Source organism: Staurois parvus, unplaced genomic scaffold (genome assembly GCF_062004578.1).
Source record: "Staurois parvus isolate SC_StPar_1 unplaced genomic scaffold, SC_StPar_1.0 ptg001302l, whole genome shotgun sequence".
In the NCBI taxonomy this organism is placed as follows: Eukaryota; Metazoa; Chordata; class Amphibia; order Anura; family Ranidae; genus Staurois; species Staurois parvus.
The window spans coordinates 2,643,526-2,657,212 of NW_028319098.1; the positions used below are offsets into that span (position 1 = coordinate 2,643,526).

Sequence of the window (13,687 nt, forward strand, 5' to 3'; positions counted from 1 at the left end):
ATCCCTGGTACAAAGTATGTTCATTTTGCAGGATAATTTGTACTTAGCTTTACAAAGTGATCATACACAATTCCTTTAGTATATCAGCCACACAGATTATTTCCAGTCAAATGTTCTAAAACCTAATTGCATCTTTCTGATGTGGTAAAGCAGTGAAATCATAAACTTTCCTTAATATTAATTTACAAAATAATTTATTACACCTGTACAGGCCATTGACATATTAATTCAATGTACACGTTTTGGCACTCACAGGAGTTTGCCATCTTCACAAATCTACAGCTGTCAAGAAAACCAAAAGATGTATTTCCAGTTGGCCACAATGGACACTATATGAACCCATACAAACATGTAAAAAATCATTAAAGTAAAAGTAGTCGCCCCGAGGCTGAGTTATACCGAAGTATAGTTTTCTCTTAGCATCCCTCATTTCCAAGCAGGACCAAGGAAACTATGCAATAAAATCCATACCTGAAATTCGCTTTAACACTCAGTTACACTGTACTTTTTGCACATGAATCTGAAAGCATATTTCAAACATAAATTAATTTTTTTTTAAATTTAGGATAGAAAAGAGAAGATTAGAATTCCTGCCAGGTTTTACTGCTATCCAGGGCTCAGAGATATTTCCCCCTACTTTCTGATCTGGGGATAACGTTTTACAAGACCGAAAATGAGGGAAGATCTGCAAAGGGAAACGGACAATAAAAAGCTGTTCTGGATTTCCCCTACATCAGTCAGAACTAAAGACAGCCATACTTACCTATGGGGAAACCTCTGCTCCAACGGCCCAATGCTCACTAGGTAATTTGCCAACATCTTCTTTCCGACTTCTTCCAGGTGCTGGTCTTTGGTCATCTTGATTAGCGGTCTCAAAAAGACGTATGCACAGTAGTCCAGTCCAGAAGTCCAGTCATCCCTGGACACAGGCAGTGTGTCCAAAAGTAAACTGAGCTGTGCATGCGCAGCTCAGTGTATATTCTACAGGGGATGGCAAAAAAGGCAGGTTAAGTGTATTTCATTGCAGAAGAGACATTGCATGTCTCTTCTGCAATAAAAGAGCCTACCTATTCACAATTTTTGATTTTTTGACTTTAGTTTCATTTTTACTAAAAGAAAAAAAAAAACATTTTTACGTCTGTCTGTGTTGCCGTTAGTGAAATTTCCCCTCACTTCCTGTCCTGGGGACAATTTTTACCAGAAAAAAAAAAAAGTCTTTCTAACAAGCCTCAGGAAACCCAGACAAGGGTTCTAACCCTCCCCACAAAATCCAAAACTAAAATAAAGTTTGGGCTGTAGACACACTTTATTTAGAAGAAAGATAGATCAGTCTTGCAATCAGCCCGTATATCTGAATTTCTTTCCTGATAGTGTCTTCCTCCTTTTGTCAGAAGCAGAACTGCAACTATGTCATGAAACCTTGGCCACATAATAAATAAAGGGTGATGGTCCCTTGGAGTCACACTTGGTTCCCGAGGTCTGGACAGAAGAACGGGGACAATCTATTTCTTGGTGGTGTCCACCTGCACGTCTTTAGCAGAACAAAGTTCACCCAGTTTCAGGAGCATTTCCCTGGAGGTCACATGGGCAGATTTAATCAGCAGTCTTTCACCATCAACTAGAAGGAAAAAATATCAGCAGTGATTAGAATGTCATCTTCACAGTGCCATTTAATAGATTCAAAAAGTAAACTGCTTGAGGTCCATTCCTATATGCAGTATACTGTAACATTACAGGGCTCTCATTGTGCTTGTAGTATACTGTACAGTATATACAATGGGCTCCATCTATTGCTCCATCTATTGCGTATCCATGGTCAAAATGTAAAATCATATTAATTTCCACATTGTAATTCAATTATTTATGGCCTACTCCCAGGGCTAGGAGAAAGTGTGGGCAGGAGTGACAGCCACCCTAGGCACAGTAGTAGGTAGGTAGGCGACCTCTCTCCACATCAGTGACTGGTAACCAGTGGCCTGCAGCTTCATGTCTGCTTTGACAGCTACCGCCATGTCACCATACTCCAACATGCCCACTCTCTACCCCTTATACCCATGGCCGACACAAAAAACACAACATGCCATGAAACCACCTTCTAGCTGCCTAGAAAGCAAGCAATTGACCATGCACGTGCACTGCCAACCATGGGCAGCTGGAGCAAAGGGAGAATGGGCACAGAGAAATACACCCATTCTAAGATGCATTAGCAATGGAGGATAGGGTGCAGCTATGCATCCTTGCCCTGGACACTGGAACAATCTGTCCAAGTACTGACTACTCTTTAAACTCACTTTGTGAAGATCCCACACAATTACACCCCTGAATTCTCTGACACGTACTCACAATGCCCTGTTGATAGGCACTGCTGTGTCACATAATTCACAGAGCCTGCCTTCTGAACTACAGAGGTGCTGAGAGGAGGAGTTTCAGGAGGTGAAGTCAGTACAGGAATCACTGCTTGCATAATTATTAGCAGGGCTTGATAAATCCCAGGCGCTAAGTCACCATGGCGACTAGAAATTGTGTCCTGGTGCCTGGGGTTTGTCAGCAGTCTGCTGGCAGGCACCGGAATGCCATTTCACTGATCCAGGGAAATCCCTGTGGTTTAATCCTTGCAATGTACAGTGGATATAAAAAGTCTACACACCCCTGTGAAAAGTCAGCTGTGATGTAAAAAAAATGAGATAAAGATAAATCATTTCAGAATGTTTTCCACCTTTAATGTAACCTATAAACTGTACAACTTGGTTGAACAACAAACTGAAATCTTTTAGGTGGAGGGAAGTAAAACTAAAATAATATGGTTGCATAAGTGTGCACACCCTTAAACTAATACTTTGTTGAAGCACCTTTTGATTTGATTCCAGCACTCAGTCTTTTTGGGTATGAGTCTATCAGCATGGCACATCTTGACTTGGCAATATTTGCCCACTCTTCCGTGAAAAACACTCCAAATCTGTCAGATTGTGAGGGCATCTCCTGTGCACAGCCCTCTTCAGATCACCCCACAGATCTTCAATCAGATTCAGGTCTGGGCTCTGGCTGGGCCATTCCAAAACTTTAATCCTTTTCTGATGAAGCCATTCCTTTGCTGATTTGGATGTATGCTTTGGGTCATTGTCATGCTGAAAGATGAAGATCCTCTTCATGGTCAGCTTTCTAGCAGAAGCCTGTAGGTTTTGTGCCAATATTGACTGGTATTTGGAACTGGTCATAATTCCCTCTACCTTGACTAAGGCCCCAGTTCCAGCAGAAGAAAAACAGCCCCAAAGCATGATGCTGCCACCACCATGCTTCACTGTAGGTATGGTGTTCTTTTGGTGATGTGCAGTGTTGTTTTGCACCAAATATATCTTTTGGAACTATGGCCAAACAGATGTCAATCACCGGGTCCCGGCTGGAGATTCCCCGCCGGCACTCGGCAATCACCGAGTAACACTGACAGGGGAGAAACCTGTGTGTAACCTGCCAGCAGTAACATGCTCCTGTGTATTTCTTTGCACAGCAGAGAAATACACAGTGGCATGTTTCCCAAGTAAAACACACGGAGCACGGTGTAAAACACAGCACAGCACACAGTTAACCCTTTGATCGTCCCAGATGTTAACCCCTTCCTGCCCAGTGTCATTAGTACAGTGTCAGTGCTTTTTATTAGCACTGATCACTGTATTAGTGTCACTGGGGATGTCAGTGGCAGTTCCCAGCCAGTGTCAGAATGCCCGTCGCAGTCCCGCTATAAGCGCAAAAACAACACTGCACATCCTCCTTTTACTTTACTGTAGAAGTATGGCACAGGGGCTAAAACAAAAACTTTTTAGAGCATTGTCACTAGTCTCTGAGCTCTACTCTAGTGAAAACGTCCAGTATAAGATTATAACATCAATCTGCTGCAGGCAGGAAGAGGCATTTCCCAAATCCCTTCACGCCCCAGTGACTGGACTGCATTATCATTCCAGATAAGGCAGGGGCTGATTCGTGTCAGACAGACATTTATAGGCTCTGTTCATACAGACATACCACAGCATACACCCGTGTGAGGGCCATGTCTGCCCACAACAGGGCTGCACAGGTGTTCTGTGCATCTCCATGCAGGCAGTCTCATTCACAACAACTGGGATGCAATAGCTGCACAGACAGAGAAAGCCATTGCTCCTAATCTGACAGCCATACAGGTGTGGGTGCACAGCTCTGACTGGACATAAGGACTTACATATCCAAAGTGTCCTCAATAACTGTGGTCTTTGAAAAAAACATATCAAAAATAACTTTTATTTTCAAAAAAGTAATCTTTGGTCAGCACTTTGTGCATATTCAAATCATTACAGTAAAATTCAACTTACCGAACTGTATGTCTACCACTGGCTCAGACTTGTCATGCCTCACATCTACAGTTATTTCACAATTACTATTGGTGGTACGGATTTTCTTGGTGTTAATAACGTCTAAAAATTCTCTGTAAATTAAAATAAAAGAATATTCATAGTACGTCAGTTCACTGAGAGATAAATATAATACTGTACATACTAAATGGATTTCACATTTAAAGATAAAAACAGGACAGCATCTCTATTTTAACAGTAAATGTATTTGCATATATACAAATTACAGACAAAAGACACATATAGGGGTCTAGTGATAGAAAATTATTTGGATGAATGCTGCAAGTATTCACCTAGTCGTCACAAATCTGACTGTAATATGTTGATTTTCTATGATCATCAGCTCCATCTAATGGCCATAATGCAGTATTTCCATGATTGAGATACTTCAGGGAAAAACAAAATACGCATTATAGTCATAGAATGGTGCTGACGATCATAGGAAATCAACATATTAAAGCGGAGTTCTAGGGAAAAAAAAAAAAAAAAAAAAAAAAAAAAGCAGCTACAAAACTAGCTGCTATTAAAATACAGCCACTTACCTGTCCCTTGGTCCAGCGATGTCCTCACCACTGCTGGTTTCACTGGCAGTCTTCTCTCCCTGGCACCGGCATCTTTAGTGTGGGCACTTGGTTGTGACAGCTTGCGGCTTCACAGCCAGGTGCCCACTGCACTTGCGCGAGAAGTGCTGCGCTTTGTGAATGGCCCCGTAGTCTTCTGGGACCTGACTAGGGGGAGGGGGGTGGGAATGACAGCTTCTGCTCCCCAAAGGTGCCAATCCTTAATGGGGAGTGGGGGACAAAGCATTAAAGTGAAATTTCCCCTTTTGGGTGGAACTCCGCTTTAAGCAACACAATCTCAGAATTCATGATGACTGGGCAAATGCTTGTGACATTCATCCAACAATTTTTTTTTTAATAAAGAGAGCCCATACCAATATGCTAGACATTCAGTATATTCTACCTTATGCTAAATGTTCCTGCTGGACCCCTACCTACTGAAAACTAGCACCCAGGACCTGACAGCCTTGTACCCATGGATAAACATGGCTTTCGAAGAGCCATTTTCAACTGTCCAGGCAGGGTAAAGCAACAGGTTAACTCAAAACAGAATTCCAACCGAAAAAAAAAAAAAAGCCCATTAAAACATAAAATAAAAAAAAAAGCTTTTGCTGCAGCATTCACCTTTTGGGCTTGGTTTACACCTGTGCAGTTTGCTTTTGATTCCTTTCTGCAGTGCTTTTTGCACACGCATTTGTGATGCATTTTGTGTTTTCTTATGCTTTTTTGGACAATTTGTTGTTGGGCAGAATAAATAACGCATCACAAACACACTACATGTTTTTCTGCAGGGTCTCCATTGAAGTCTACTGAACCAAAAACACATTGTTTTGCATTTAAAAAAAAAGTCCCTGACCCTTTCCAAAAATGCAGCTGCTGAAAAAAGCAAAGATGTAACCGTGTCCCATAGGAAGCTATGTTAAATGGATTGTAGTGCGTTTCTGCAAAAAGCACCAAAAAACGCATAGGCCTTAATCAGGCCTTAATCCAGAGATCCCTTGAGATACTTTTTTCTTTGAAAAGATGTCCTCATTCTGATGACCATCATCATCCAACCCACTTCCTCTGCGCCTCCACTAGACTGTGAAATGAGAAGCAGCACAGGGATGTGCTCATCTCCCCATCACTCTGCTTTCATCTCCTATCAGAATACTTCTTGTCAGCACGGTTTGGCTCTTTGTACTGCTCCTTCCTTTCACAGTCAAACTTTGCTGTGTAGTTGCTGCAAGAAGCCAATTTACAGATCACATTCAAATACTGCTACTTACATTTAAGAAAAGAAGTATGCTATGAAGGTCCCATCTCCTGTTATGGGGTGACAACTGTCCCAACTATGCTCCTGTGTTGTCACCCTATCACATAAGGGAGAGGAGGGGGCAACATGTAGCTGTGGGTTTACAACTAATTTAAAGCTGAACTCCAGGGATGATATATTGGGCCAGCTTGGCACAATGTATGTATGCATATTGATACCTAATGAGCCTCTGTAGAAGCTGTAAATCACTGTAGTAATTGGAGCCAAATGTAATTTGCTGCAGATAAGCATCACAGCTGCAGCATGTGTACAGTCCTTAGCAGCTGCAGGCCCTTCTTTAAGTGGATGGTCAAACCGCAGCTCAATCACCTGGTTTTACCACCCCCAGACTGTCCATGTGAATGAACCCTTGCTTAAATTTTTTAGAAATTTAGGCTTTGTTCACAGGTGCAGCTGGGGGCAGTAAAACCAGACAGCTGGGCCACTGTTTACTGTCCCTAAACTGCCTGCCTGAACCAGGGCATGCAGCCGCTCAGAGCTGTTTGCAGGCCGAAAAAATTAAACTGCATGTTGCATTTGGTGGACATTACCAATGCACATCTATGGGGCTGCATTGCTACCACATGCAATGCACATGACTGCAGCACAGTAGTGTAGCGTCTACAGAATTAATGGCCAATTAAACACCAGTACGTTAATCTGTGTTTTAGCGCAGCTGTTAAACGCAGATCAATGGAAGGACATCTGAAAAACAGTCATTTCCAATGCGTCCTATTCACACCATAACACAGTGTTGACCTGCGCTAAAATATAACATATATGCATTCTACCGCAACGCACTGGATGTAAACACAATGCACAGGATATCCTGTGAAAATGGAGTACACTTTAATGCATGTCAACGGATGTCAGAGCGCGACTAAAATGGAAGGAAATGTACATTTACTATACATTTTAGTGAAAGTCAGTGTGAATTGGCCCATGTATTCAACATGTATGCATTTTAGTGCAACCCAGTGGATGTAAGCGGATGTCAACACAACACGCGGCGTACGCTTTATTACACACTAAAATGCATGTCAGCGGACGTCATAAATGCATGTCAGCGGACGTCAAAAATGTATGTCAACGCGTGACTAAAATAGATGGAAATGTACATCCATTTTAGCACCAGTCAGTGTGAATTGGCCCTTAATCAGGCAGTGAAGAGGCAAGTGTCCTCTGAAGAGCTATATAACACAGATCATGTGCAGGGCACGGCACGTATGAACAATCCCTTAGATTTATCTCCCCAGGGCAAAAATGTGTGATCCTTTCCCAAGGAAGCCCCTGGTGTGAGAAGTGACAGCACAGCACTCACATGTGAATGGGGCATAAGCTGACCATACACCAGTAACATTTCAGCCGCAATTTTCCATTTTAAGAACATTCATTCAATTTTTGAATTGTTAATGGAGTTAAAGAGATGTTTATTTTTGACCGCAGTGACAAAAAAATTTGTAACCACTTGCCCTCCAGAGGATTTATCCCCCTTCCTGACCAGGCCATTTTTTGCGATACGGCGCTGCGTTACTTTGACAATTGCGTGGTCATGCATTGCTGTACATAAATGCAATTTATGTCATTTTGTTCCCACAAATAGAGCTTTCTTTTGATGGTATTTGATTTTTTGGGCTGCAAAAAAACAAAAACAAAAAAAACCCCACCGACAATTTTGAAATAAAAAAGAAAAACAACATATTTACTTTTTCCTATAAAACTTATCCAATAAAAAATTTTACAAATTAAATTTCGTCTTAAATTAAGGCCAAAATGTATTCTGTTACATGTCTCTGCAAAAAAATTCCCAATACGTGTAAATTAATTGGTTTACGTGAAAGTTATAGCGTCTACAAATGGCGGTATATATACTAGAATTTTAATATACTAGTAATGGGGGCGATCAGCGACTTATAGCGGGACTGCGGTGGGCATTGTGACACTGGGGAGAACTGATTAACTGCCACTAATACAGTGATTAGTGTGAATAAAAAGCACTAACACTGTACTAATGATACTGGGCAGGAAGGGGTCAACATCTATCAAATAGTTAACTGTGTGCGTTTTACTAAGGAGGCAAGCTGTTTTGTATCTCTCTGCTGTACACACAGGTCTCTCCTCTGTCAGCTTTTCCTGAGGATCGCCGAGTGCTGGCCAGGAATTGCTGGCCGGGACTAAGTGATTGACATCTCTAGCTGCCAATAGCAACACAGGTAGGGCGGAGTGCATGCCCCCCTACCTGGAAATGCAAATCATATTTATATATATATGGCAAGTGGTTAAAGCTGGCTTTACACTGGTGTACTGCAGGTTGGGCACAGCATGGATGTATCAACAGTTTGCATGCTGTTTGAATCACGGTCCCACAGACTTTCTATTAGGTCACGCATCTTTTCGGAGTTTTCTGAAAGCGTATCAAAAGTTCTGCATGCTGCATTTTAGGTGTACTCTCAGAAACCGCAAAAAAAAGGTGTGACCTAATAGTAAGTCTATGGGACCGCAGATAAAGCGCACGCAATTCGTAGATGCACCTGCGCTGCAGCCATACCACGGTACCGCACTGTGAAACTAGACTAAAGGAGCAGGATGATTTTTGAACACATTTCTAATAGTGAATGTGCTTTTCATTTGGAGAAATTACATTCATTTCAAAATCGATTAAAACTAAACAAAATTTTCAGATGATATTTGTCAAGTCTTCAAATGCACAAAGAAATGTTTGTTCAAAAATCTAGTAGTGTATAGTCAGCTTAAAGTGATACTAAAGGCTTACTTTTTTTTTTAACCACTTCAATACCGGGCACTTTCACCCCCTTCCTGCTCAGGCCAATTTTCAACTTTCAGTGCTATCGCCCATTCAATGACAATTGCGCGGTCATGCAACACTGTACCCGTATGAAATATTTATCATACTTTTGAGACAGATAAAAGATTTCTGTTGGTGGGATTCTTATTTTTTGCTAAACAAATTAATAAAATGCTTACATTTTCTGTTATAACATTTTGCAAATAAGTAATTTTTTTCTTCACTGATGAGGCGGCATTGATGGGTGATGAGACTGCACTGACAGGGCGGAAGTGACGGGCGGCACTGACTGGTGATGAGGCGGCACTGATCGGTGATGAGGCGGCATTGATGAGGCAGCACTGACCGGTGATGAGGCGGCACTGATGAGGCAGCACTGACCGGTGATGAGGCGGCACTGATGGGTGATGAGGCTGCACTGACGGGGCAGAAATGACGGGGTGGCACTGACCGGTGATGAGGCGGCATTGATGAGGCAGCACTGACCGGTGATGAGGCGGCACTGATGAGGCAGCACTGATGGGTGATGAGGCTGCACTGACGGGGCAGAAATGACGGGGCGGCACTGACTGGTGATGTGGCAGCACTGACCGGTGATGAGGCGGCATTGATGAGGCAGCACTGACCGGTGATATGGCGGCACTGATGGGTGATGAGGCAGGACTGATGATCAGTGCTCTGATTATCAGTGTAAAACGTGTACTGACAGTCTTGTCGTCTATCCGCTTTCCTTTCCTCACAGACACAGTGTGTAAGGAAAGGAAATGCTGATAACTGACAAGTCTGTTTACATGTGATTAGACACAGCTGATTGCATGGTAAAGGGCCGCTGTGATTGGCCTTTTACCCTGATCTGTGATTATCCGTGTCTGATGGACACAGAGCGCAGCTGATGCACACCCCCAGGGCAGGGTACCGGGAGGATGTCCATGGACGCCCTCCCAGAACTAGATGACCGTGCTGTAGCGGTCTCTCAGTCAGCAAGCCGTTAAATAATAAACATGTTATACTTACCTGCGCTGTGTAGTGGTTTTGCACACAGCAATCCTGAACCTCCTCTTTTCGGGTCCCCTGCCAAATGCCCCCCATAGCAAGCCACTTGCTCTGGGGGCACTCCTGCGTGCCCCTCTCTCTATTTATGGACTCCCCTATGCACTTGAAACATGCAAAAAATAAATCACATTGCAGTAAAACATGTGCTCTGCATTTTGCAGGCAGGAGCAGAGGCATGGGGTGGCATTAAGAATGAGTGACATCTGCAGAAGGCATCATGTTTTGTACACTGTGGGGAAAACATAGGATTCTGCCCTGTGCCTGGTGTGAAAAAGACCCCTATGGGGGAGGGGTGACCTCTGACCTTGTCCTGGGTGCCATCACCCCAATGCAGTCAGCTTGTAGTCCTCCTCTGATCACCTCTCATGTCTGTACATAGGGATCTGTCACCAATAAACCACACACACAGGAACAGGGAAATGCAGAACTCATGGGGAGCACAGGCAACTAGAGGACGCTGATAGGACATCTGGTAATGTGGAGGATCGTACACACGATATGATGAATGGACACCCCCATCCCCCTCACCTAGTGGCCCTCACATCGGGCTCGAAGGGACACATGCGGACAGCGATGGACTTCACCGATTTTAGGATCAAACCTGATCCCCTGGCCGCCGCCATCTTTCCCGCACGCTGTCAGCAGAACGACCAATCAGAGAGAAGACTGCAGCCTCAAACTCCGCCCCGCTGCACCGGCTGGAAATGTAGTTCCGGCGGTGGGCGTGGTCTGAGATCGGAGTGTATCTGCGGTCACCCATCACACGATCTTGTACGACGTCTTCCTCACTGATGGTGTTCCGCTGTGTACAGAATAGGAACGACAGGGAGCAGGAGGGAGCTGTCTGCCTCCATTCACCTATTAGAGGGAGCTCTCCTGTAGGTGATTCACCCACTGGGGGGAGTTCTGTAGCTGATTCAACCGCTGGGGGGAGTTCTCCTGTAGGTGATTCACCCGTTGGGAGGAGTTCTGTAGCTGATTCAACCGCTGGGGGGAGTTCTTCTGTAGGTGATTCAACCGCTGGGGGGAGTTCTTCTGTAGGTGAGTCACCTGTTGGGGGGAGTTCTCCTGTAAGTGATTTACGCGCTGTGGGAAGTTCTGTAGGTTCACCCGCTGGGGAGGGTTTCTCCTGTAAGTGGTTCACTCGCTGGGGGGGGTTCTCCTTTAGGTGGTTCACTCGCTGGGGGGGGGTTCTCCTTTAGGTGGTTCACCCACTGGGGGGAGTTCTGTAGGTGATTCACCCGCTGGGGGGACTTCTCCTGTAGGTGGTTCGCCCGCTGGGGGGAGTTCTTCTGTAGGTGATTCACCCGCTGGGGGGAATTCTGTAGGTGATTCACCTGCTGGGGGGGAATTCTGTAGGTGATTCACCCGCTGGGGGGGAATTCTGTAGGTGATTCACCCGCTGGGGGGGGAATTCTGTAGGTGATTCACCCGCTGGGGGGGAATTCTGTAGGTGATTCACCCACTGGGGGGGGAATTCTGTAGGTGGTTCACCCGCTGGGGGGAGTTCTCCTGTAAGTGATTTACGCGCTGTGGGAAGTTCTCCTGTAGGTGGTTCACCCACTGGGGGGAGTTTTCCTGTAGGTGATTCACCCGCTGGGGGGGGGGACTCCTTTAGGTGGTTCACTCACTGGGGGGAGTTCTGTAGGTCATTCACCCGCTGGGGGCAGTTCTCCTGTAGGTGATTCACTTGCTGGGGGTTCTCCTGTAGGTGATTCACCTGCTGGGGGGAGTTCTGTAGGTTGTTCACCCGCTGGGGGGGTTCTCCTGTAGGTTGTTCACCCGCTGGGGGGAGTTCTCCTGTAGGTGGTTCACCCGCTGGGGGGAGTTCTCCTGTAAGTGATTTACGCGCTGTGGGAATTTCTGTAGGTTCACCCACTGGGGAGGGTTTCTCCCGTAGGTGGTTCACCCACTGGGGGGAGTTCTGTAGGTGGTTCACCCGCTGGGGAGAAGTTCTGTAGGTGATTCACTTACTTGGGTTCTCCTGTAGGTGATTCACCCACTGAGGGGGGAGTTCTCTAGGTGATTCACCCCCTGGGGGGAGTTCACCTGTAGGTGGTTCAGCCACTGGCAGGAGTTCTCCTGTAGGTATTTCCCCTGCTGGGGGGAGTTCTATAGGTGATTCACCTGCTGGGGCTTCTCCCGTAGGGGATTCACCCACTGGGGGGAGTTCTGCTGTAGGTTATTGACACTCTAGCTCTCTCGTCACCTCCTCCCATATTCACCTCCAGCACTTCTCCAGAGCCTCTCCCATCCTCTGGAACTTCCTACCCCAGTATTTCCGATCAGCCCCCACCCTGTCTTCCTTTGAAAACTCACTTATTCAGGGAAGCCTACCCCACCTTCACCTAAGAACTGTACTCAAGCCACCTCCATCAGATCACCGCCTACAGCTATCACCTTTTGTACCACCTCTCCCTTTCTTTAGATTGTAAGCTCCATGAGCAGGGCACTCCTATTCCTTCTGTACTGAAATGTAATTGTACTGTCTCTCTTTATATTGTAAAGCGCTGCGCAAACTGTTGGCACTTCAGTGAAGGAAATAAGTATTTGATCCCTTGCTGATTTTGAATGTTTGCCCACTCACAGAGAAATGATCAGTCTAAAAATCTAATGGAAGGTGTATTGGAACACTGAGAGACAGAATAGCAACAAAAAATTCAACAAATTATGCACTGATTTGCATGATCTGCCAAGAGGAGTGGGCCAAAATCATTCCTTAGTTGTGTGAAAACCTGGTGGCCAACTACAGGAAACGTCTGACCTCTGTGATTGCCAACAGGGGATTTGCCACCAAGTACTAAGTCATGTTTCAGGAAGGGGATCAAATACTTATTTCCCTCATGAACATGCAGATCAGTACATAATTTGTTAGACATGCATTTCTTTTGAATTTGTTGTTGCTATTCTGTCTCTCAGTGTTACAATACACCTACCATTCGATTTTTAGACTGATCATTTCTCTGTGAGTGGGAAAACATTCAAAATCAGCAGGGGATCAAATACTTATTTCCTTTACTGTATAATAATAATAATATTCTGGCCAATAAAATGCAATAATGCTCTAGATGTGCCTAAAGAATTGCAATATGCAGGTGAATTTATAGAGTATTTGAGCAGCCTGGAGTTCAGAGGGGCTTTTACAAACCCCCTTGTCTGCATGAAGCCTAAACTTACCTGAAGGTACTATTGTTCATCAGAGTTTACTACCACTTTATTGTCACTTTACATAAACTGGGCCAAGTTGCAGCTGCTGGATGTGCTTTATTGGACTGTAATACGTAGCTCTAGATACGTATAGTAAGGCCCTATTCACACTACAGTGTTTTGAATTGCAGGCAGAATCACCATGATTCTGCCCGTGATTTCAAAACGCTTTACTAAAAAAAATCGCCAAACAACGTGTTCAGGTGGCATTCATTTTAACCACTTGCCCTCCTGAGGATTTACTCCTCTTCCTGACCAGGCCATTGTTTGCAATACAACGCTGCGTTACTTTTTTTTTCCCCACGAATTGAGCTTTCTTTTGGTGGTGTTTGATCACCTGTGTGTTTTGTTTTTTGTGCTATAAAAAAATGACAATTTTGAGAAGAAC

At 44.6% G+C, this 13,687-nt stretch overlaps 1 protein-coding gene across 1 annotated transcript; it reads right to left on the reverse strand.

Moving 5' to 3' along the window:
- Positions 1-1,287: 1,287 nt before the first annotated feature.
- On the reverse strand, positions 1,288-10,778 carry LOC149437157 (large ribosomal subunit protein mL53-like). The gene is made up of 3 exons (XM_089660996.1): positions 10,621-10,778; positions 4,341-4,453; positions 1,288-1,618 (listed from the first exon to the last, which is right to left on the reverse strand). The coding sequence occupies exons 1-3, from the start codon at positions 10,713-10,715 to the stop codon at positions 1,503-1,505; spliced, it is 324 nt and encodes a 107-aa protein (XP_089517122.1). The 5' UTR covers positions 10,716-10,778; the 3' UTR covers positions 1,288-1,502.
- Positions 10,779-13,687: the final 2,909 nt, after the last annotated feature.